The sequence below is a fragment of the Hylaeus volcanicus genome, chromosome 4 (assembly GCF_026283585.1).
Source record: "Hylaeus volcanicus isolate JK05 chromosome 4, UHH_iyHylVolc1.0_haploid, whole genome shotgun sequence".
Lineage (NCBI taxonomy): Eukaryota > Metazoa > Arthropoda > Insecta > Hymenoptera > Colletidae > Hylaeus > Hylaeus volcanicus.
This window is the reverse complement of record NC_071979.1, coordinates 23,586,173-23,609,928: the sequence shown is the minus strand read 5'-3', so window position 1 is coordinate 23,609,928 and position 23,756 is coordinate 23,586,173. Positions and strand designations below refer to the sequence as shown.

Sequence of the window (23,756 nt, the reverse complement as noted above, 5' to 3'; positions counted from 1 at the left end):
TCGACACCCGAAATTTCCATGTTGAAAATTTCGGCTCCCGATACTTCGACCTTAGGAAGCTTCGACACCCGAAACTTCCATCTTGAAAATTTCGGCTCCCGACATTTATTTCCCCCGGAACCTCGAGGTTTAGCAATTACTATAAAAAAGAAATTCAATCTCGAAAGCCAGAATCGCGAGGGGAGGGGTTGAAATCATGAGAAAGTTCACGTTTCTTGTTCGGGATTAACGAGACTCACCTATAGACGACGTAACCAGCATCGTTGGTGAGCTCGCAGATCCAAGGACACGGTTTCACCGGAACCAGGATGGTGGTGGTGTTGAACGGCCCCTTCTGAGCGGATGTCACGTTGTACGTGGGATGCGACTGCGGAACCAGCGAAAGAAAGTAGAAGAACGTCGTGTAACGAGGAAGAAATTGTCGGGGATGATGCTAGTTACCCGTTTGTCTTTCCAGCCGACGAGGGGTGGGAAGCAGATGACGAAGCTGAGGATCCAGACGGTGGCGACTAGAAGTCTGGCCCTCTTCGGTGACATGAGCTGCATTTCGAAACCAATTCAACCACGTCAGCAATAAATCGTTCGATCCAAAGGACACCATTTTTTAAAATGTTTAAAAATGTTGTATACATTAGTGTAACCCTTGGAAGCCTGATTTTCCAAACTGAACTCTACAAAATATCGATATATTTATCGTGGTACCCAGATAAAGGGAAAAATAATAAAAAGAAATCACAAATTATGCAATGCAGCCAAATATTTAAAACCAACGGCAAGTGTACAACTTGATTTAAAAGTCCAGTATCGAATTTGAAACTTGGGTCATTCAAGGGTTAAATGTTATTTCTATTTCCTGTAAAGTTGGAAAGGAAGTCCCTTGAAACAATTCGAATTCTAATTGAAATTTTTTTAACTATATTTTTCCATTAGCTAATAGCGTTTTCCGAAAAAGAATCTAAAAATAGGTCGAAGCTATGGTGCTTCTTCAAAAAAAAAAAAAAGAGAGAGAGAGAGAAACAAAAGAATGACTTCGTTTCCAACCTCGTGCTCATGCGAAAGTTACATTATGGTGCGCATCGGAAACTTCGGACGCGCGTCAGGAGTCAGTGGGAATATCAATCGATCGATTAAGTTATCAGAGGGAAACATTGGCCACTAAGGGGCGTATTTGGAGAGAACAAAGGAGAAACCGGAGGAGACGAATGGCTTCATCGAGCGTGGCGGCCCGTACACCTGTTTCTCGAAATCGAATAATGGCTGAACGGGGGGTACTTGCCTGAGGGTAACAGACTGGCCTGGTCACCGCTAAGTATCTATCGAGGCTGATGGCACACAAATTCAATATCGACGCCGTGCACATCCACACGTCCACTGCCAGCCAAACGGAGCACCAGATATCACCGAATATCCAGACCTTTGTAACAAAAATTGCTCGCTTTATTCATCCCTGTTACAACGTTTTCAGTAGAATTAATTCTTTAGCAATATCCTCCATTGCAGAATATCTAGATTTTTTAGTTTTATTATCTCTCTACGCAGCCGATACATTATTTATTTAACCCTTTGCACTCGAGAGGTGACTTGAGAGACGTGATTAGGTTTCACGCAGCAAATCTACAATACCTAATGTTTCTTTAGGTTTCATTTCTTTGGAGCTCCAAGTGGTAATAAAATGATTGTCGGCGACGAAATCTAGATAGCTTAAAATTCATGGCAATAGAAAGCTAAGAAACATCTCGAGTTGCTGATAGATACCAACAAAAAAATGGCCTCGAGTGCAAAGGGTTAATTTTCGTAAGGTGCCACTCTATTCACTCGAATTTAAAATAATTCTTCCTCGAACCTACTGTTATCGTTCCTCACCCCCTTCCACTATTTTTTTATAATAACCAGATTCTCGATCATTTTTCACCCGTATCTCAAGCGTATACACTTTCCTTTTACGATCTAGTGGCTTCTCGCGATTCCACTACCCGTCTTCGTTCTCTTCCCCTCTTTTTTTTATTTTAGCGGGGGATCTAGCGCTGAGCTGCTTCGGAATCCACGTTTCAGCGATACGTACCCTTCGCACAATACGATTCCTTCATCAGTCCCCCTCCATTCGCTATTTCAATCTCCTCATCCTTTCCGAACATCGAAACCAATACTGCACCGAAGCTCCCCTTATTCCATCGCGCAAAGCTGACTCGAGGAACTCGAGGCTTGCGTCGGCAAGAAATGCGAATTTTCTATCCGTAAGCGATGCGTTTTTTGAGATTTATATATTTGTAGCCGCCAGCTACCGAGCTCCGATGGAAACACGGCCAGGTTGCGCGTTCGCGTCAATAATGCACGGCTGGGAAACAATTCGAGGATCGTGTTCCCGAACGGGTCGTGGAGTCGAATCGAATTTCGCCAACGGGACATTCTTTTGTCCCGGCCGATCGTTCAATTTAGTTACGTTTCACAACATTATTTTATGCAGGCATCGCTTGTTAACATTACGCATACGTTATTAGCTGTAATATTTACCGGCCATTTCGTTACAGCATCAACCTTCGTAGGAACGAAACATACGGATTAGTTACATTTTGATTTTGCAACAGTTTGTGAGACTGTTTCGGATAATACGATTTTCTGTTACGAATAAATGGTGAGTTTACTATAGAAGAGAATTCATTTCTACGCCTATCAACCCTTTGCACTCTCAGTCACCATTAGGTTTTCTTTAGGTTTAATTTCTTTGGAACTCGAAGTGCCAATAAAATGATTGTCAATATAATTCAATATAACTCGGTCGATATAAGTCAATATAATTTTAGCATTCGTGGCAATAGAATGCTAATAAAGCATCTCGAATTGCTGGTAGATACCAAAGAAAAGGCCTCGAGTGCAAAGGGTTAAATAATGTATTTATTTAACGCATTATACAATTTCGTGTCAATTCTTCCTACAACACCCTTCTCAAGGTTATTCATTAACTCGATTCCTCCCCGTATCCTCCCTTGATTCAATATTCCGGCAATCCCCAGACCCAATCCCAAGAGCTCGATTATCGAACACTGTACTCCCCATTATGGACACCCGTGACGCACGTCTCCCGACGCATTATTCCCAGGTAAGACAAGAACACCGCACGACGCCTGGATCGAGCCGTGATGCGGCGGTAATGGAATGCACCCTTCCTGAGTGCACGCAGCAGGTGCAACGGGGGTTCCCATCCGCCCCGGCGCAACGCTCCGCAAACCGTGGTGCACGCGCCTGTACAACCACCTGTTTCGAATTACCCTCGACCCACGACCCCGTCGTTGTTCGATTCGATTAGTTCCCTACCTCCGCCCCTACCGCCGCGTAATAAACGCTTCTCCTGTTGTTATTAATCCCGTTCCCGTGCGCTTTCGAGTAAACGTTACGCCGCTTGCTCCGAGAATCGCCGATTAGACGTTTCGTTAAACCCGTTGGCCGAACGCGTTACTGGCGCGACGCTGCGATTCTTGGTAGCCGGTAAAATATTCGATTGCACGACGTGGAGATTAAAAGTACCGGGGTGAATGCTGTCGGGATGGAAACGAACTTTTATTTTGGAATTAAGTGAGTATAAAGCGAAGAAGAAAATTCAAGTAGATTAGACCGTGCCAGACCAGACAATAGCGCCACTCCTGCCTGATTGAATAACAGAGAACCGTGTCAGGACAAACAATGGAAAGCAACATTCCACTGTGTTTCGTTGACCGAGGTAAAGTAGAATTAACCCGTGCCTGACCAGACAAGACAAAGTAAGCTTTTCAAATGCCCGATTAAAAACAATAAAATGGAACCTTCCAATACCATGTCCGACCAAACAATGGAAAGTAATATTCCACTGTGTTTCGTTGACCGAGGTAAAGTAGAATTAACCCGTGCCTGACCAGACAAGACAAAGTAAGCTTTTCAAATGTCCGATCAAAAACAATAAAATAGAACCTTCCAATATCTGACCAACCAACCGAAATCGATATAAAATAAATACATCAAGTTTTAATATTCCCTAACTAACAAACAATTCCACCAGAAACCAACTCCCCCTACTATCGGTATCATTCGCCTCCAAGAGCGAATTCGCCATCTCGAGTGAATACAGGCAGGAAAACTTTCAACTTTATGGCAGTGACGGGAATTTCTCTCTCGCTCCCGTTTTTGCAATTTCGAGATCCCTAAGTCGCGTCGTTCCCCAGGCCGATTTTCCTCCTCCGAGGCCAACGTAGATTTCCCAGAAGCTTCTCGGCGCGTGCAAGGGTCCGATTTACCATTACGTTGAGAAGTGAACACCCTACCGGCGGGGTGGTCGATGAATATGCGAACACCGCCTCAGGTATCGTTCTCCTCCGCGGAGGCTACTTAGAGATGTATATACCGCGTCGCTTCGAACTTGTTCCTGTTTTTTTTCACCGAGGTAAAAACAGATAAGAAGCTTTCCAGCAACGTATATATCCCCGACGACGTAGCGTGCCGTAAACGTGGCATTAATACGTTGCTTAACGATTTTGTTCGCTGCGAGAAGAGAACTAGTATGGAAATTCGAGTCATTATTTCGGCGAAAGCTAGCTGAAGCAGTATTAACGATTTCCGGGTGGGTTTAGTGATATTCTAATTATTTTCAAGTAATTAAAACGAGCGATGTCACTGTCAAAGCGGCGAAACACTAGGACAAGTAGAAATATCGAGCTATGGTCAGACGCGTCCACCGAAACCGTAGCAGAGGAATCTTCAGAATTCATTTTCTCGAAAAGGAAGCTTAGTACGAACAAACCGCACCGGACACTTCTTACTCCTTTTTAGACGACGAATCGCCCCATGGTAAAATTAAAAATCGACCATCATCATTCTCCGCAGCAGCTATTGAACATTAATATTTCCAAGCTGACTGATATTTCTCTAAACCGTACTTTATTTAATTCAACAAATATTAACGTACTTTTAATAAATAAAACTACCAAAATAATCGTCCATCGAATTCCACCTCAGATAAAAATCTAGGTAATCCAATTCGGAGCGCGTTAAGTACGGGCGTCCCTCGTCTTCGAAACCGGATAAGAAGCGCCGCGGCCTGACATCCCTCGCCTTCGCGACTCACACCCCTTTTCCAGCGTGAACGTTCATCTTTCAGAGGGGGCGCGGCGCAACCCCCAACCCCGGAAGAAGCGAAGGACGACAGCCAGCAAACTGTTGCGCCTAACCCATCCCCCTCCGGTTCGCTAACGCGTCGTAACTCCCGCAGTTATTTCGCGTCTACTCTTTTTTCGCCAGGAATTCTTTAGGGTGAACGTTCACGTGATGGGGTTGCTGGAAAACTGAGCGAGTATACCGCACGGGGCAGGTTAAACGGCCGAGGTAATTGTTCAGAGGTATTTTTCGAGCACCTTTTACTGCTCGTCCTGGAAACAACGGGGGATGAGGGTGAGTTTCTTTTACGAAGGGATGGGAAATTTTCATCGTGCTGCGATGGCTTTGCTTTAAGATAATAATGCGTGACTTCTAACAGACGGTGGAAACTGTCTCGAAGTCGAAGGGTGTGTTTAAATAAATAATTATTGTTTAAAAGTTAGCACAGTCGACTACCGTACGGTGGATAGTTTTCAGCGTAGGGTAAATTGGACGAAAATGTATAATTTCAATTTCCTATAAACTAATCAAGCTAATTACTTCAAGGTACTATTCCATTTATTAACGCTAAATATCAAGGGTTGCTTTTCCGCGTCAAAATTAAGCTTGCAACCAGGTCAGAATGCTTCAAAACCCAACATTTAATGCGCTTAACATTTCACTTGTTCACTGTAAATTCTGATACGTCCAGCGAAACGTAATATAATACTAAAAGTGTGCTCAACGATATATGATAAATAAATTACGATTGGGGAAAGGGGACCATTAAGACTAAAAATTCGTAGACGTTTTCAAATAGCAGCCATGTCTTCGAAATAAAAATTTGCTCCGTAGACACCTACAATTAACTGTCCTTATATCCTGATGATATAATAATTTACTTATACCATTTCTTTCTCTTTATATACCATCCTCTACCGCTTCTACATCCTGCACGCTTTATTTCACCCTCGAATCGAGCCAGTTATCCCTGACGGGGACCACGCGTTGGATCGAAACGTCACCACAACCTCGCGAAATTTTTAACGATTATTTAAACTGCCTAATACCTAGCTAACTGGTTGCGGCACGAATTGAAGCACTCGACGCGGAGTATGTTCGATTCGAAAATCTTTGCGGTCTGGGTATCGACGCGCAGCGATTCGGGTAACGTCGGTCGAATATTCGATTGCGGGCAACAAAGTTTCAAATTTCGAGAATGGGTTTCCACGAATATCCCGGCGTCCCGAGACCACTCGAAACTCGAGCCAGCGAATCCGCCACTTTGAAACTCGCTAACTCATCATCGCCCGGCTCGCAAATGCCGGTTCGATTGACGCCATTGTTCGATTCTCCTTGTATCGAAAGAGTGCTGATCGATTGCCGCGTGGAGAATCCTGAATAGACCCAGGATCCCGATGAGATCAAAGGCTGACAGTTCCCCAGAATCCGCTGGGAATAACTGGAGGGAAAAAAAAGCAGTCGAGGCACGGGGCGGAACTTTTCATTTTGGGATCAGAAAATTCACTTTTCCTTCCAATTTAAAGGCTTTTCCAATTTTCCGCACAATTTATCGTTTGGTTTCAGCCATTTTTTTCCCCTCGCAGCGAAAGAGCGCGATTAAACAAATAGATACACGCAAACACTCCACCTCCCTTTCGTGTTTAATATAAAAATGTCCAAATATTGTTATTTTCAAAACGGTTGTATTAATTATAAATTCAAACTCGTCGCGTTGAATACTCGCTTTAAATACGTATATTTTCAAAATAAATCCTGGAGCAAACTAAGAGATTCTTCCTAATAAATAAAACCTAATAAACAAACAAATATATTTCGAATATATATATATAAACATATATTCGAAACAAATCTACCCCAACTGTTACTCCACTGTCTCAAATCCATTCTTCTTAACGTCCTAACGACCCAACGTCCGGGTGCTCCAAAACTTAAGCGAACCTCGACTTTCTAGAAATAAAAAAAAAAAAAAAAAAAAAGAGTAAAGTACGATGAACGGCGTACCTTGAAGACCTCCCACGTGGCGCTGAACGGCAGAACAGCGAGTCCCACCAGCAGATCAGCGGCGGCGAGGCTGACGATGAATATGTTCGTCACGTTTCGTAGTTTGCTGGTGTAGCAGACGGCCAGGATCACGAGGACGTTTCCCAGCACCACCATCACGTTCACGATCGCCAGGACGGTTAGGGTAATCAGGATCCACGGGCCGGACCACTCGACGCGCTCGTACAAAGCAGCGCATGCGGTGGCGTTCAGTTCTCGCATCTTAGTTGCCAATGTCCTTTGGAGCGTCCGTGCGATCCTCTCGAAGGGTCTCGAAGGACTTCCTGAACGACTGTCGAACTGCACTAGGTGAACGCCACGCGACGACCTGGACCTCCATCACGACCCTCCAACGGACGACCGACGCGGTGATGGATCATCGACTACCGAGGAACGTCATCGTCGGCGAAATGGAAACGAAGGCGTTCGATCACCCTGTCTGGAGGAGTCACGCTTCTTTCGTGGACCTGATTTCGAAATGGAGCGCACCTGTCCTTTGTTTTTACGATGGGAGGACAGCGGTTCAATTTTGGAGCGAGTTCTCTGTCGGAGTACTCTAATTGCCTCGAACGACGACAGAGTACTTCGATCCTTTTTGTTTAATTTTGAAGTGCAGTAGTATACAGTAGTTTAATGCCTTCTGTTTCAAGCTTGGAGTAGGGTACTTTCGCTTGGAGTATTCTATTTCTGTAACGCTGAAATAGAGTACTTTGATGCCTTTTTGTCAGACAGCGTTAGAGTACAGTAATTTAACTCGATTTTTGTAACCTCACCCTTGTCCGGATCCACCGACGGCGCTATTCACTTTTCGCGAATCGTTGCACCGTTTCGGCCTGTTTCGCTCGAGAGGATCCCTCTAATGTTAGCGATTCGACACTCGGAAGTGCGGAGTGAACTCTTACGCTTCTTTTATCCTGGATAAACGATCCAAGTTGAAGAGAAGGGAGTCCAAAGTTCGGCAGACATCGTGTTTCTTCGCCAAAGAAGCAACGTCTTCGCTAGTTGCGATCTACGAGCCCCAAGTTTCCACGCACTTCTTTGTCTCCCGTGATCGCCGCACCCCCCTCCCTCACTGTCTGATCCTCCGTCTTCGATTTCTCACTCGTCCGTGTCTCCAAAGACACCCACGAATCGTCTGCTTAGTCTTCGAGAACCCTTTCTCGCGCCTGTACAATTCGAATCCTTGACGCAAAGCTCGTCGAAAAGCCTTCGTCCGACTCCGTCGAACCCTCTAATTTAAATTCTATCCTCTGTCCGTCCCCTTGCCCCTCTAATTTCTTCTCTAGCATACTCTTCAAAGCCAATTATTTCACCCGACAGCCGCCCCCCTCCCCCGCAGTCCTCGTTAACCCCTTTCACACGATTCGATCAGTCCAACGCCGCGAGTTTCCAACGCCTCCTTCTATTCGACTTTTCTTCGTCTCGGGCGTTCCGGCGGGTTCCGTGTCCGTCTTTATTCCGCGGAACGTCGACTTCCGGTCGCCTGTTCCCCCACCAACCCTTCACTCGTGCCACCCCCGCGAGTCGTTGGTCCAGTATCGTTGCTCAAACTTGATAGTTCCCATTTCCGCGTCGCGATTTCATCGCCGCGAGTAGAACGTCCCGGCACGCTGACGCTGCTCGTTCGATCCTCGTTTCCCTTCCATTCTAACCCCCTAGCCACCTCTCCATCCGACCTCCACCCACGAAGTATCGCCACGATCGTGTAACTCGTGCCCCGCTCTTTCTGCTCCGAATCGTTTTTCAACCCCTGATTTTCCTACCCTTTTCAAACGTTCCTCAACCTCGAGTATTCCCTAGTCTCGCGATTCTACACCCCGTGGCTTCTCGAGGCTTTATTCCGCAATCCCTTGGTTTCCGATCGCTCATTCTTCAACTCCTAGTTTCGCAATTCCAGTGTTTCCAATCCCTCGACGTTTCGCCATTAGAATTTCATCCTCAACTTTTCACATCTATTTCTTTTTTCACCCTTTTATTATCTCCGCAGTCCCGTCCGGATCGAGGAACGCTCTTCGAGAGGGACAATCCTCCCCAAAGGTTTGAAAGACGGGTTCGATTCGATCCTGAAGACGCGACTCTTACGACAGCCTTCCGACACTGATTCTCCTTTCGCGAAAAGCAGTTTACTCGAAGCTTTTTGAAGGTAGTTTTAGACGAGATCGCGAACTCCTTCGGTAGTGAAAGGATTTTCTGTCGACAGACAGGACCGAAGGGTGAGAATTTTTCGCAGGGTACACAGAGAGTATTGTCACTTTTTATTTATTAATTCTTCAATTTTCTTCAAGGACCAGAGTTTGCCTTAACGATAACGATAATAAAGATTTCTTTGGTTACGGTTCAATCTCACCCCTTACAACGACGCTAACTTCGTGATTTTCTCGTCACTCGTTTCCTCCTGTCAAAACCGCCGCTTTCGATTCGTGTTTCAATTTTTTCCTGCGTCCCACTATCCCCCGCGAGTTCGAACTGAACTTCAAAAGTAAGAATTTCCTCAATTTAAAGTCCCCTACCTTCTTTGCTCTTATCTTGGAGGTTTCGAAAACTTTACCGCACACTTCTCCAACCCTGTTTTCCTTCCACCGTTGACTCAGGAGTTCACAATTTCCAGAGGCTATTCGAAATTTTATCTTCGGTCACTGCGTATCCGGACCCTTCCGCGAGTCCTTGGTCGATTAAATTTTTAATCACGCAATGAACTCCGAGCGTCCACAATTCCTTATCGTTCGAACCAACAAACTTCCAGTGGTGCTTGTCTTCGTCCAACCCCCGAATACTTAACTCTCCTTTCCCTCCATTTTAACCTTTAATCACCCACGAAACTTCCAGGCCCAGAGATTCTTGATTTCGTCTCTGGCACGGTTTCCTCGATCTTCTCGAAATTGCCCCAATTGCCTCGAGGAACCTCTTTCGAATTTTTCTGCGCTCGTTCTGGTTTATCTTAAAATCCCCCTCCCAGAAAATTCCAGTCACTGTTTGAGATTCCCTCGAACGTCGAACGCTGCACCCACTCGGCAATTTTATTCCCTTTGCAGCCAGCCGATTCCTCAACCGTGCCACGAGTCTGGGCTGTAAACCAACAGAATTTCAATGCGACCACCTAAGTCTCTCGGTCTTCGAGGAACACCTTTCCTCGAGCTTGGTTTCCCTCGACAAAAATTCCTGCCACTCTGTAACTCTCGAGACACCTTCTCTACCTTCGCAATGGTATCTTCCGACTAATGGGGACCCTATGTAGACCGAACGAAGTCTCCAGGGACCAGCTACGTGTTCCCAGAGCGATTGAAAACGTTTCAGTCTGCGAGAAACCTTTTGATTTCCCTTGACAAAAATTCTTGTCACCCTGTAACTCTGTGCAAACTCCCGAAACACGTTCTCTGCCTTCGCAGCGGCCTATTCCACCAAATAGAACCCTTGCAACAATGTCTAGCCTCCGGAAGCCAGCCACATGTCCGTTAGTAGATGTTTCCAAAGCGATCGGTAAACGTCCACGTTCCAAATTCTCCAGGAATGATCGATGCACGAAAACGATGCCTCCAATGGACGGACTCTCGCACTCACAGTCACACTCGCGCGCGGTGTCGACGAACTTCGTAGCACAGGAGGATCGCGATGGAGGCCTAGGTCGTGGTCTATCGTCGCGTGATCACAGCCAAGGTCGGCTCTCTATCAGTTAAAGTAGTTACGTCTCATCTATCGGTCTAACTCTCGATCTCCTTAGGCCCGAGAACGCTGGACTAGATGATCTTCCGACACTTGGCACGGTGCGTGTACCTCAGCAGTCTGAAGCGCGTCTCCTCCTCGATGCGCTTCGCTCGCATTATTCCGCCAGCGAGGCCTCCGAAGCGTGTTCAAGCGGGAGCTGCGTCGCGACTGGCCGCTGATCGTGATCTGAAAAGAAATCAAGCGTTAGCTCGAACGGCTCCGACGATCGAGACGTGGGTTGCCGTGGCATTGATCGATCGAACGACTTTCGCGTCGGTAGCCGTATACGCGTCGATTGCTCGGCGAAGTGGGATCGACGGAGACTTGGAAATCGGTCGCGCGGTCGCGTTTTCCCGATCGCGTCTGGAGAGCGCGCGCTTTCGACCCGAGTTTTCGAGAGGAGCCTTGGCGCGCGCTTGTTTGGCCAGGCAAGGGAGCTAATCTCCTCGCTGGATGGAGGATAAGCAGGATGGAGTACTTGTCCGTATATGCATTAGACGGCGCGGCCGTTCGACTGGCTGGAAGTAATCCTATTGTAGCTGACTGGCCATGCACGGGCGTGGACTACTGTCTGACCATGTGCAAGCCTATTGTACTTGTCTGATCGCGCACTGTCGTATTCTACTGCCGCAGGAGAGCCTGTTGTAGGAGAGCCTGTTGTAGGAGAGCCCGTTGTGTCGGGCCTCGTCAGGTTGTCGTGAAAAGATTGATTGATTATGCATGCGCGGATGCACCGGGAGCCTAATGTACTTTTCCGGTCGCATACTAACGTACCCCATTACCAGATAACGGCCATGACTGGATATTGCAGCGGTCTCTTGTATGCATATGTTCGCGTATCGTACCTGGTTAGTTATTTAGGACGGTAATAATTCTCGAATGGAAAGAATTATAGGTTCGTTCGATCTTCAGACCTCCGTTGTACTGCACTCGTATGTCGTACTTTTCCGTCTGACCATATATAATCACATTTCACTACCTGATCATATACAATCACATTATACTGTTTGAGCAAAGTTTACTGTTTCGTGCGCGTTCAGACAACTACAACAGGGTCAAGTAGGGTCACTCGAAGACATTAGGCTTGTATATATTGGAATATAGACGGTGAAATACATGAGCTAGACTCTTCTTTTACCGTTGACTTTGAAAACTTTATCAGAGACACAAGGAAGGGTACGTCTGTTCTGCACGAAAGAAGCAGCTCGAACGAATGAATGTGAGGTCAGTAACGAAGAATTTCGTTACTGAACTATAGACCCTATCGGTCCCATACTTTGTCTAAACGAGCCAAGATGGGACGCAGCTGCACCCTCTCGACTTGTGTCTAGGAACGAAACCCAAACGCGCAGAGATGATTTATTGCAACGAAAACTTTCTCTTTTAGTGAAAAGAAAATCCAACAGTATACGACCAGACCTACCACGGCCTACTGACACGTGCTCTCCGAGCCGAGATATCTAGGAAACAATGCCACTTTACGTTCTACGCTGCGAGACGATGCAAAAAGTTCCCCACGAAAAAAAAAAAAGTAGTATCTGCGCCTCCCATACCCAACAATATGGAGTCAAACAAGAACACGAAACGTAGGGTACGGGATTGATCGCGTAGGTCAAGCGCAATCGTGTGGATCCGAGAATCGTGGGTTTAAATCCCCGTGCCTTATTTTTCGTTTAGACTCCTACATATGGGGGCTCGTCCGGGATGGGGGGTTACAGCGGCAGAGGACCGGCCAGTGACGATGAGTCACGATGAACAACAATGCCACGCGAAGGACGGTGTCGTGTTGACGGTGGAGCGGGCAACAATGAGGCGTCGAGAGAGAACAACGTTCCAGAAAGAGAGAGGGGAGTACACTCGCGAAAGAGGGTGCGGCGCGCACTGCTGTTGAGACGGAAAACCCGAGAGAGAAAGAGAGAGGGGAGTACACTCGCGAAAGAGGGCGCGGCGCGCACTGTTGTTGAGACGCGAAACCCGAGAAAACGGACATTCGAGGGCGAATGAATGTCAATTCAGGATAGCCGAGTGTAGTGTCCGCGCCTCCCATACCCAACAATAAGGAGTCAAATAAGAACACGAAACGTAGGGTACGGGATTGGTCGCGTAGGTAAAGCGGTCGACTGTGGATCCGAGGATCGTGGATTCGAATCCCCGTGCCTTATTTTTCGTTTAGACTCCTACATAAATATGCATGCCAAATTGAGTGACCGCCTCCTTGTCGAAGTCGGTTAAAAACTGGTCACAATTTCGGGAATCGAAGCTCTGTTTATCGCCATCGCGCGACTTCTCGCTTCCCCCCCACACCCTCCAACTATGAAATTTTCCATTTTCTCCCTCTCTCGTTCCCTCCAGAGCCAATTTTCGTGCGTCGAAAATTCACGTAAAACGCGATGGAATTTCGACTCGGCGACGTGAACGAACGAAATGTTTGAGGACCAGCGCACCATGCACCCGCGGTTGAAAGATGATTTCGTTCATACAGGAAACGGCAAGAGGACGCAGAACGAGGGGGCGGTTGTTGAATTGCGAATTCACGCGAGACTGCGTTCGACGAATTAAGGCGTCGCCATTTTTGTTCACCGATGTACCGCTCGTCGCTTTTTTTTTTGTTTCCTTATTCGTTTGGGGATTTTTTCGGCGGTTTTTTTTCGTCTTCCTCTTTTTTTTTCCCTCTGCACTCTGAATTCATTTTTTCGTGTCCCATCTCGGAACTGCTTCTTTTTCGTATGCATTCCGTTCTTTTTTTCTCTTCCTGGAAAAGTGGAGCAGCTCGTTATCGCCTGATTAACCGACTCGATTGGAGGAGAATTCTCCTTATTTTTTGATCTTTTTTTTCTCGCGCGATGGGAATTTCATCTCTACTTTCTGATTCACCTCTAAATTCGCAGACGTAGACTAGAAAAGTTAACCACGAAAAACGGGAATACTGCTTTTAGAGTTAAACCCGTAGGTGACTCGATTTAATTTTTTGGCATCCCCTCGGTTCGCATTTGGCAAAGGTCGTGATGCGATTAAACTAATTACTGAATTTCACTGGGTAACTTTATCGCGGCACAGACAACATTTCCAACTTTAACGCCTTTTTCTCCGAATTACTTTCTCCAGCCTGGCGTCGCCGAAAACGCTAACGAACCATTTCTCGCGAAATCCGGTTAAGCGCATATAAAATTAATTAAACCGATACAAGGGTTGGTTTCACCCCTAACGAATAACGGCGCAGTTTCTAAGTTAGACCGGTGCAGATTTCTGCAAAGTTTCGTTAACGTCGACGTCCCGCAACAGCGTTACCTCGTTAATTATTCAAAATAGGGAAAATGGGACCGTGTGTGATCAGACAGTGAACCGAGGCGAGGACAAAGGAAGATTCAAACCAATAACCAAACACTGTATCCACCCACGTTACTTTCCGTCGCGAGCAAAGTCCTTCGAGCAATTAGAAACGGTACGTCCCTGGAAATCTCAAAGCAAAATGTCCCCGTCTGGCTGGGAAACAGGGTTGAGCGACGATCAAATTCGGTCGTTCCAATTCTCAGCCGTCTGGAACAGCTGCGTGGATCAAGAGATTCGGTGATCGAATCGGCCCGATTATCGCCTCGATCCCAACCGTGGGGCTAATAAAATTTTCTTTAATGAAACTTTATGCGGGCACTTGGGTGAAAAGTTTTTCCATAACAATTTTCCATTCAGGCCACCGGATGGTTGTTGGGAAGTTTGGGTCATCTTTGATTACGATTCAGGCCCTAGGGGACCATCCGCTTTCACTATTACGTTTATTCCCTGTTTAATTGCAACTTGGACCACTATAAAACTACCTTTTCCTCCTGTTAACTGTATTCCATTTCTAAATATTTGCTTCACTGTTTGTTGATCGTATTCCGTCGTCAAAAATCTACTTATTCCTTTACGAATTAATTTATGCTCGAGTCGAACCGATCAATGACTGTAAAGTGATCAGAGTACGCCAGTGCGTTCAGTGCGTATATTTTCGTGACTATATTTTCTTATGCAAAGGGTAGACGAAGTGAATAAATAAATAAAATGAAATAAAGTCGGGACATGTGGCAGGGGCTGCGAGAAGAAAGGAATGTCATTTCGGGCGAGGCATTTTCATTCAGCGAGAACAATGGAAGCCAAAAGGCGGCCTTCTCTCTGTCGAAATATGTAAAGGTAACCGGGGGTGGGAGCGTGCATGTACGCATTCGCGCGCACGACAAAGGCCTTTCGCTCGGGCTCGCGGCCCCCACGACAAGCATTCCGTCTATTAATTAACGTACGTCCGCGTAAGCGTGCGTGGAAGAGCTTTGAACGAATTGTTTCTGTGCATCTCTCTCGTCGAGTGCTGCGAAGAGCTTATTAGTCGACGGGAGTTTCTGTTAAATTAAATGCCAACATAACGTTGCGCTCCGACGACGAGACGGAGCTTTTTTCGGCCAGATTTCGCGCCATTTCTACAATTACGATCGCGGGGGTAATTGTTTATAAACACTTTTCATCCGAGGGTGTCATAGGTTTTTATTTACAGCTTCTCGATCGAATTGGACGTTTGGAATTAAGGATAATTCATGGATGGGTGGTTATTTGGTAAATCAATGGTTGAATTCATTGAAGGATATTTCACGAGGAAATTTACATGGTTTAATGTCTCTTATACAGGGTGTCCCAGAATTAGTGTAAGAATCGGAAATGGGAGGTAGCTGAGACGATTCTGAAGAACAGGTTCCTTTGCAAAAATGTCGGCTGATGCTTAATTTTTCAATTATTTACAAAAAACCACCGACCAATCACAGCGTCCGTTGGCGCGCCACGGCCTGACAGCCAATCCTGGCTCGAGCCTATGTTCTCGTGGCTGAGCGTGCGCTACTCGGCCACTGTGATTGGTCGGCGGTTTTTCGTTAATAATTCAAAAACGAAGCATCACCCGACATTTTAGCAAAGGAACCTGTTCCTCAGAATCGTCTCAGCTACTCCCCATTTCTGGTTCTTACACTAATTCTAGGACACCCTGTATATTCAGATAACTACGATATAGCAGGATCAGTCGAGTACAACGAATATCCATAACACCAAAAACTCACACTAAACCTATCTCAGCCTCTTAACGCGTACTCCTCGTGTCCAGATATCTACCAATCGATGCGATTTCGCATTCCGGACTGCGACGAAAAGTTAATATGGTGCTTTGTAAACGAGACATACGTTTTCGTTACCGTTTATCACAAAGTGTGTTAACAGGATCTTAACTCAAGGTATTGTAAAAATGGTAGAATACATACTGCGTGGGAGATCCTCGTAAAGTACACCGTGAAAATTTGACTAACGTCTTTAATAAACTCGAGGCTCCCCGGAGTGCCGGCGTCGCAACATTTCTTTCGCAGCCCGTACAGGCGAAGAGTTTCATGTAAATTTCATCGCGCGTCTCTCTCGCTTGGGAGCACGTTTCTTTCGCTCGCTTGGAAATCCGTCTGTCTTCGGCGACGTTCGAAGCACGTCGATATGGTACAGATCATGCATTACGACGGCGAATATTGATGGCCCTGCTTCTTTCCGCGACCTGCATCGCGTCGATATAAATATAAACCCGTCCGAGCCAGACGCAAGAAGCCTGAATCGCCTTTCACGGGATCGTCGCTGACGCACGAGGAAGGGTGGCGGAATGCCTTGGGTTTCGTGGAGCTTTAAATGAACACGTATTCGCAAATGGCGGCGGGGAAATATAGATAAGTGGTAGGTATTCAAACAGAGGGCAGACACACAGAGGCTACAAGTTTCCAGTCGAGATAGAGACAAAACTTTCCGCGTGTTATCTATAGATACGAACTGTAAAATTTAACAACGATATAATGTATATTTGTAACGAGTAATTTAATCGTAAATTGATTTTTTTTTTTTTAGTATTTCTATTCGAACAAAATGTAAGCTATGCAAGGTACGTAAGGTACGTAAGCTACGTTTGCAATTAAGTGTCTAGTCGTCCTCGGTGCGTGACTTTCTAAAGTAAGGACGTGTGAAATAAACGAGAGTAGGAAGAGATAATATTCCAATTATTATTTTGATTACAGCGAAAAGTGGAGTAGAGCGTCTACAGGGTAAGCGCGATGGAAAACGAGGCTTACGAAAGCCGAGGGGATGAACGTTGTTAATATTGCATCGAGTGTCGCGTTGGTTTTCACGTTCGATTTTGCAAAGCGTCCGTGTGGCTCGTATTCATGCGTTCCCCAGTTTTCAAGACTCGTTTTCGCTCAACAAAAAATTGAAGAACCATTCATGGGGGAGTCTTAAATTCTCTAGCGTCGAGAGCCACCTGCGTCTCCCCTTCTGATCAACGATTTCGTCTCCGGTGACACGGGCCCAGGGGGTGGAGGGATGAAAATGCTCAACAGGGTAGCCACGTTTCATAATACGGCAACGACGACAGTGCTCATCTCGTATGCATGTAGACCGCCATTGACTTTTCTTGTTAAATATAACTCGAAACACGTGCACAGCCTTGTACGCTGGGCCTCGCGGGTTGGGAATATTTGCACTTTGGTTATTTCGATTATTCGAAGACCGCAGCCAAACATAAGGAAATAATGGCTCGCTGTGCAGATAGAACCTGAACATTTTCCAGATATAAAAAATTGATGCGGAGTAATGCGTGCTCTTGGTTTTGCATACCATTCGCGAGTATAATTTATTTAATTTTTCTAAATAAATATTTCGGTAAGAATGATCCTAAAACAACCTGTGCAAAAGTATTTCGCGAGTACATTTTAACGATTTTAATCGACGATCAAAATTCTCTGTCTGACCATGGCTTGATATTCCACTTCTAAGTAGTAAAACCCAGTCACTCGTCAGGCAAGCCCGGACAAATTTTCTATACAAAAAAACTATGCAATTAATCCAGTCTCAAATTAAAGTGTGACCTCATAACGACAGAACTCTCCCCAAACCAACCATCGATTTCAAATTCCAAGCCTTTAAACCGACAACATTCAACAACCACCGCAGTCACGACAGAAATAATCGCGTTTGCCAACCGTGGGGAGGTAAAATCGTACCAGGAAATGCGAACGTAGCGAGAAACAACGTAGCAAAGAAGAAAGCGTGTTCCCGCGCGACAACTTTCGACGCCACCCCTCGCCCTGCCCGCCTGCTACATAGGGGGAAGTCCGTAACTCGGTTTGCAGAGAGTAGATTAGAAGCTGCGCTCGAGTGCCAGGCCCTCGTCGAGTCGATCCAGCGCGCGCCTGATCGCGAAACTTGTTTGTTTTAAAATTCTACCGGCTTTCTTATTCCGTTTAAAGGGGGAAACTTCCCGGATACCGTTTCCTCGTTATTTAATTTCAACTCGCAACGTTCCCGATACTACCACGGCACACGTGGAATTTCTTACGAGATTTCTAACCTCGTCGGAATAAAGGTACACCCGAGGTAGGTAAATATATTTTAAATATACGTCACTTGTTCATTAAATATAAATTGTGATATTTAAAAATCAAGTAACGAAATTAATACAGACAAAAATTCGAAAACTGGTGTTACCCGTTATACATCTACGAAATACGAAATGGTCAATTAAAGTGGGACCCTGAAATACGTTTTATATGCGCTTAAATCGTCTGTGCTCTGTTTATTGAGAAGCATTGCGACATCCACGAAAAACGAACTCCCGAAGAAGACAGAGTATAAATAAATAAACGGTAAGATCGATGAGCAGTTGGACGACACTGGCGTGACGTCTTCCAACTTCCAGGGTCCCGTTTTAAAAGTGGCAGCATTCATCCGACCGAGGTGTTTATTATTGCAACGAGTACCTTCGACAGTCTCCCGAAACGAGGAGTCAAAGAGGGCGGGAAGAAAAAGACCGAGAGGGATGTCAACATCGCGGTTCCCAGCTGCCTTTCAAACGAGACCATGGGACCACGCCTCCTCTCCTCTCGTCTCCCCGTGCTTTTCTTTGCCAACGGACATCTCGTGCCCCTTTGGGAAGGCCAGAGCCTTGAATGAACGTCGACCGACGTCGTGATTCTCCGGGCGCCCCCGAGACGTTTCAGCGGTCGAACGACGTCGGGTTATGCTAATGCAGCGACCTCCGTCACGTGGTAATTCCAATTTACTCCCGTGAATACCGCGTAAATAAACAACGACGTTGTCGTCGCGGTGCGGGACCGCCGAATTATGCGAAGCTGTCGCGTCCAGACGCGGACCGAAATTTTTATTTCGATACTAATTCCGCGAGAAAGATAACACCGTGGAGAAGCGAACCTCTTGAGCCGTCACTGGTCGAACGAAAATTGAAATTTAGGAATTAATACTCGATAGCATCGTCTAAATTGTCTAGCGTTCCGATCAAATGTTGCTCGTGGCTGGTCTGTGATTTTTCGTCTATGTCTGACCATGTCTGGGGTTATACTACTTGCAGATTTTTCTTTCCAGCCACGAACTGTATATTTACGATCCTAAAGTGTGAGGATGATTTTCAATTTACATGGGCTCTTTAGTAGACCGAAGACAACAAATATAATTTATTCGTCGACTCCGTTTCTTTCGACATTTCACGATAATAAAATATGAAAGCTCGCGAAATATGAAATACGAATACTCGTATCCCGTTAGTTTGGATCTTACACTGGTTACAAGTACTGTAAACGTTGACGCGCTGAAAATCTACAGTTTGCCAAATAAGGAAGTAGAAGAAATCGAGAAATCTCGAAAGTTTCCGTTCGGATAGAAGCCCCGATGCAGCCATCGAATTAAGGCGGAATGCTCAACGAAATCATTGCTCGTTCGTGTTACGTTCGCGTTCCCCTTACAGGCGTCGTTTCGCACCCTCGATCTCTCGTTGAATTTCCCGTAAGCAGTAAAATGTTTACCGCGCTATATGGAGCTGGAACGGTTCGACCCCAACGGGCCGGGTAAATAAAACGGAAATGTAAGATCGAATATGAATCAGTCGGCCTCCTGGAATCGCGACGAGAACGAGGCAGATTGCACCTAGTTGCAGGGCGTTAGCGAGTGATCGACTATCGAACGTCTGAAACATCTTGAGCTGGAAAAATATTTGCTCCAACACGAGCAGCGGGAAGCTGTCGGACTTGACAGTTATCGTTGACAGTTTTACTGTGTATCTTTTAACCTGTGATGCGATTTCGATCATTATTCTAATAGTTTGGGTACAAAAGTTTGGGGAATTCCTTGTTCGAGGCCATAAACTAGCTTTCTAACTATAACTCGAAATTATTCATCGTCCAAAGCATTAAATACCGCAAACTTTTAAAACTTACTATGTATATGAAGTTAAGATACTCCGAAGTTTCAACTGCTCGAAATAACTCAACTACCCCGACCCTGCGCCCCACAGATATTCAAAATGAAACATCGCGCTATGAAAGCTTAAAAATCTGAGTTTCTTCAAAAGCAGACGTCACTTATTACTCTCGTATATCCATCGGTCCATTCAGGTTTCGCTGACGAAACACTCCGATTCCACTCGACCGGTGTGAGTAACGTCGGTTGCTACTTTGGGCTCGGCGATCGAATAACGATATCGCTTTTCGCGTGGCTCCGGGAGCCAGCGCGTCGCGAAAGAAACTGCTGATGCGAGAGACCGATATCTGTGTCCAGGGGACTGGGTTAAGCGTTATTTTCCACGGTTTGATCAGGATCGCGATTGCCCCCGTGATCCATCGAGTTCAAACCGAAAGAATACTGCTAATGACGTGTCAGGACAAACAGTCGTCGGTGTTTATCGAATCGATATGCCGCGCCGGGGGACTTTGAACTCGTCTCGTTATGTCCATTCTGTTCACGACGAATGGAAAAAATAATACGGACAGTTTTTCTGATACCTCGAACGTTCACGAAGCTGTGAGTGATCTATTTTTATGGTTGCTCTATTCCTGTTTATAAATTTTGCAGTTTCGATGCTGACAGCGATTTATTTTCAACCGACTTCGAAATGGCGGAGTTTACTCGACTCGACATGTATATTTCTCCTTTTTTTAACATTTTAATTATCGGATATGAGCAGACTGCGGATCTTTATGCATTTATAGGAAATTTGATCGTGCAAGAAACTACAAAGTGGAAACAATGTGCAAGATTATAAAAAAGATCGAAAGTAAAGTTCATGTTATAATATTTGCAGAATAAAAGAAATTCCTATTTAGGTTGAATTTTTGTAGCCGCGTTCACGAAGATTTTATTTTGCATAATGATCCGCAGGCTAGATATGAGTTTTCTTCGCTCGATAATAAATTAAAAATAAAACCAAGCGTTCCAAAGATGAAATACCACAGGTCCGAGGGAATCGTTTGAATTGCAAGCTTGAAATTATTTTAATATTCACCTGTGAATTTCCTGATTTCGTTTCAGGGATAATCGACCCAAGATCCTTCGAGGTCGACCTTGGCCGACCGTGGAACGAACGCGTGGAAAAATGACGAAGGGCAAGGCCGAGAGAGCCCTCGCACAATCGACAGCTTTCTGATCCACGGCGCGAAATTGCAGAGCGACACTCCATCGGGATCGTTAACAGGAAATCGTTCGCTCAATTTAACACGACTGGCGGCGAATAACGCTAGGTCAGAATCGAGAAATTACACCACCGTGGGCTGATCGGGCAAGTTTCTTTCTTCGTTTCCGGAAGATCGACCCCTAAGATCAATCCGCATTAACATGTTCACCCTTTGCACTCGAGAGGTGACTTAAGAGGCGTGATTAGGTTTCACGCAGCAAATCTATCGGTAATAATGTTTTTTTAGGTTTAATTTCTTTGGAACTCAAAGTGTGGATAAAATGATTGTCGGCGCGGTAAAGGTGACCTAGTTTTAAAATCTCGATAGCTTAGAACTCGTAGTAATAGAATGCTAAGAAAGCATCTCGAGTTGCTGCTAGATACTAAAAAAAAAAGGCCTCGAGTGCAAAGGATTAATAAAATAATATTATTTTGAAGTATTACTTTCACGACTCGTGAATTTTGGAATTTCTTTTTTCTGTGTTATATTCGTAGTGGTGCAACCCCTTTTTTTTGCATTATATTCGTAGTGGTGCAACCCCTAGAAACCAGCCATTAATTGCACCATAATGGAGGACGATTCGCGACGTACCGACTCCAGCAGAACCGCGTGATTCATGGTCGTTAATATCGAGTTTCGCATTTTTATATAATTTTATCGCTTCGATCGCGCCGCGAGCTCGCGAATCCATAATTAAGCCACCATTCGACGCGACGATGGCTAACCCGTCAGCGCCATTTCGCGTTGCATAATTCGTTTCTCGAACGTTTTCGCTCTTTACAATAATAAATAACGAGCGTTTCTAGCCTTGGACCATTTTTTCATGCTCGAACGAACTCTAAATAAATCCTTCGAAAAACGTATCGTACTATTTTCCCAACAAATCGCGTAAATACTGCTCCGAGGTTCTGTTTAAGCTCCGGCGGTGTCTTGCTCCGGTTACGTCAAAATTTAAACACTTCCACGGTCGTAAACATTCGCCAACGGGAAGTCGGAACACGGAGACAGCTTTCGGTGGTTTCGCAATAACAGTCAAATCGGGGGGAGACCCTTGCCGGAGCGAAAGTAAGAAACCTAATAACCAATTAAAACTTGAATCAGAACTCGCGTCTTTTTCGTGTCGCCGAGGTTGAAATTTATAGCAGTTTCCGCGAGCGGGGAAGTCGAGTTTCATGTCTGTTTTGCCCCCTCCCCTACCCTTCGCCGCCTCCGCGCACTTTGCTCCGCCGAAACTTCACTTAGAAAAAACAACTTCGCTCTTTCCACGGACACGGAACGATCGGAACTGCTGACAAACGAAAATCCGTGAAACCCGTGGACCGCCCCAACTGGAGAATCGAGGAACCGGGAGACCGATAATTGAAAAAAAAAAGAAAAGAAAATAAAATTAAATTAAAACTCGAGACGTCAAGCCTACGTAGCGTCCGCGTGTAAATTGCTACTAAAACTTGGGTTCGACCGCTCGTTTGGAATTTAAATTATAAGCAGTCAGTTCCGGAGGGTGGACGCTTCGGCAAATTTAACGGTATCGTTGGTTTCTTTGCGAGAGAAATGGTTTTAGAGAAGCTCGAGGACCGCTGTGTCAACATTTTTTAATTGTTCTGCTCGAAGCCAGAGTAAAAACACATAAAAGCCTCGAGAGATCGATACCTAGACAGCTGCTAACTGAAGCTTAAATAGAACCTTGGGCAATTAGAACCTGCAATCTTTCTGTGTCATCAGTGCAGTCATTTGCACCTGTCCCCTCGATAAAGAAACCTAAGTGTCGATACGCTCACCCCCCGCAAAAATCCGATTGGCTTCTTGTGTGTTTCGCGTCGTCCCCCGAACATCAAGCGGCTGTCCAATAATCTTACGTCGGTAATAATATCGTTCGTGAGAAATTTTAGATGGATACATGGGTCACATTTTATTCCGTGTATGCGGGTGTATATAACGAAGAAATAAACGTGAGAAATAAATTTTCTTCGGGGAAGATTAGAGCAGTCTTTTGTCGAGGACAATTAGTCGAGCTGGAAATATCTCATCGTGAATTTTGATGATCGGTAGAAGCAATTGATACAAGTGTACAACTGTAACTAATATTCTAATATTAATATGAACATTCATACATCAATATTAATGCTAATTAAAACCAATACCGATGCTCTAATATCAATACCAATATTCTCATATTACTGCGAATGTTCTAATATTAATATCCATATTCTGATATTAATATGAATATTCTAATATCAATATCCGAATGCTCGCATTAATATTAAGATCAATTTTTACAGTAAACTAATTATAATTTTAGCTTCGTGTCAATTATTTTCGATAATTGTAAGCCAAACAAAGGAATCCTTTCATCGATATCGCAGAACATTCCACGGTACTCGAATTAGA

General features: G+C 45.2%; 1 protein-coding gene across 6 annotated transcripts in view; it reads right to left on the bottom strand.

Moving 5' to 3' along the window:
- The window catches only part of LOC128874639 (octopamine receptor Oamb), a 105,769-nt gene that overhangs the window by 7,749 nt on the left and 74,264 nt on the right, over positions 1–23,756 (bottom strand). For 5 of the 6 annotated variants that reach the window (XM_054119555.1, XM_054119558.1, XM_054119556.1 and 2 more), the window contains 4 exons: positions 7,126–11,052; positions 1,277–1,414; positions 442–540; positions 240–367 (listed from right to left, as the gene is read on the bottom strand). In XM_054119555.1, coding sequence (XP_053975530.1) covers positions 240–367; positions 442–540; positions 1,277–1,414; positions 7,126–7,386 — 626 coding nt within the window. In that variant the 5' untranslated portion in view covers positions 7,387–11,052. The remainder of the gene's footprint in view (positions 1–239; positions 368–441; positions 541–1,276; positions 1,415–7,125; positions 11,053–23,756) is intronic. The other variant, XM_054119559.1, reaches the window with a different exon arrangement.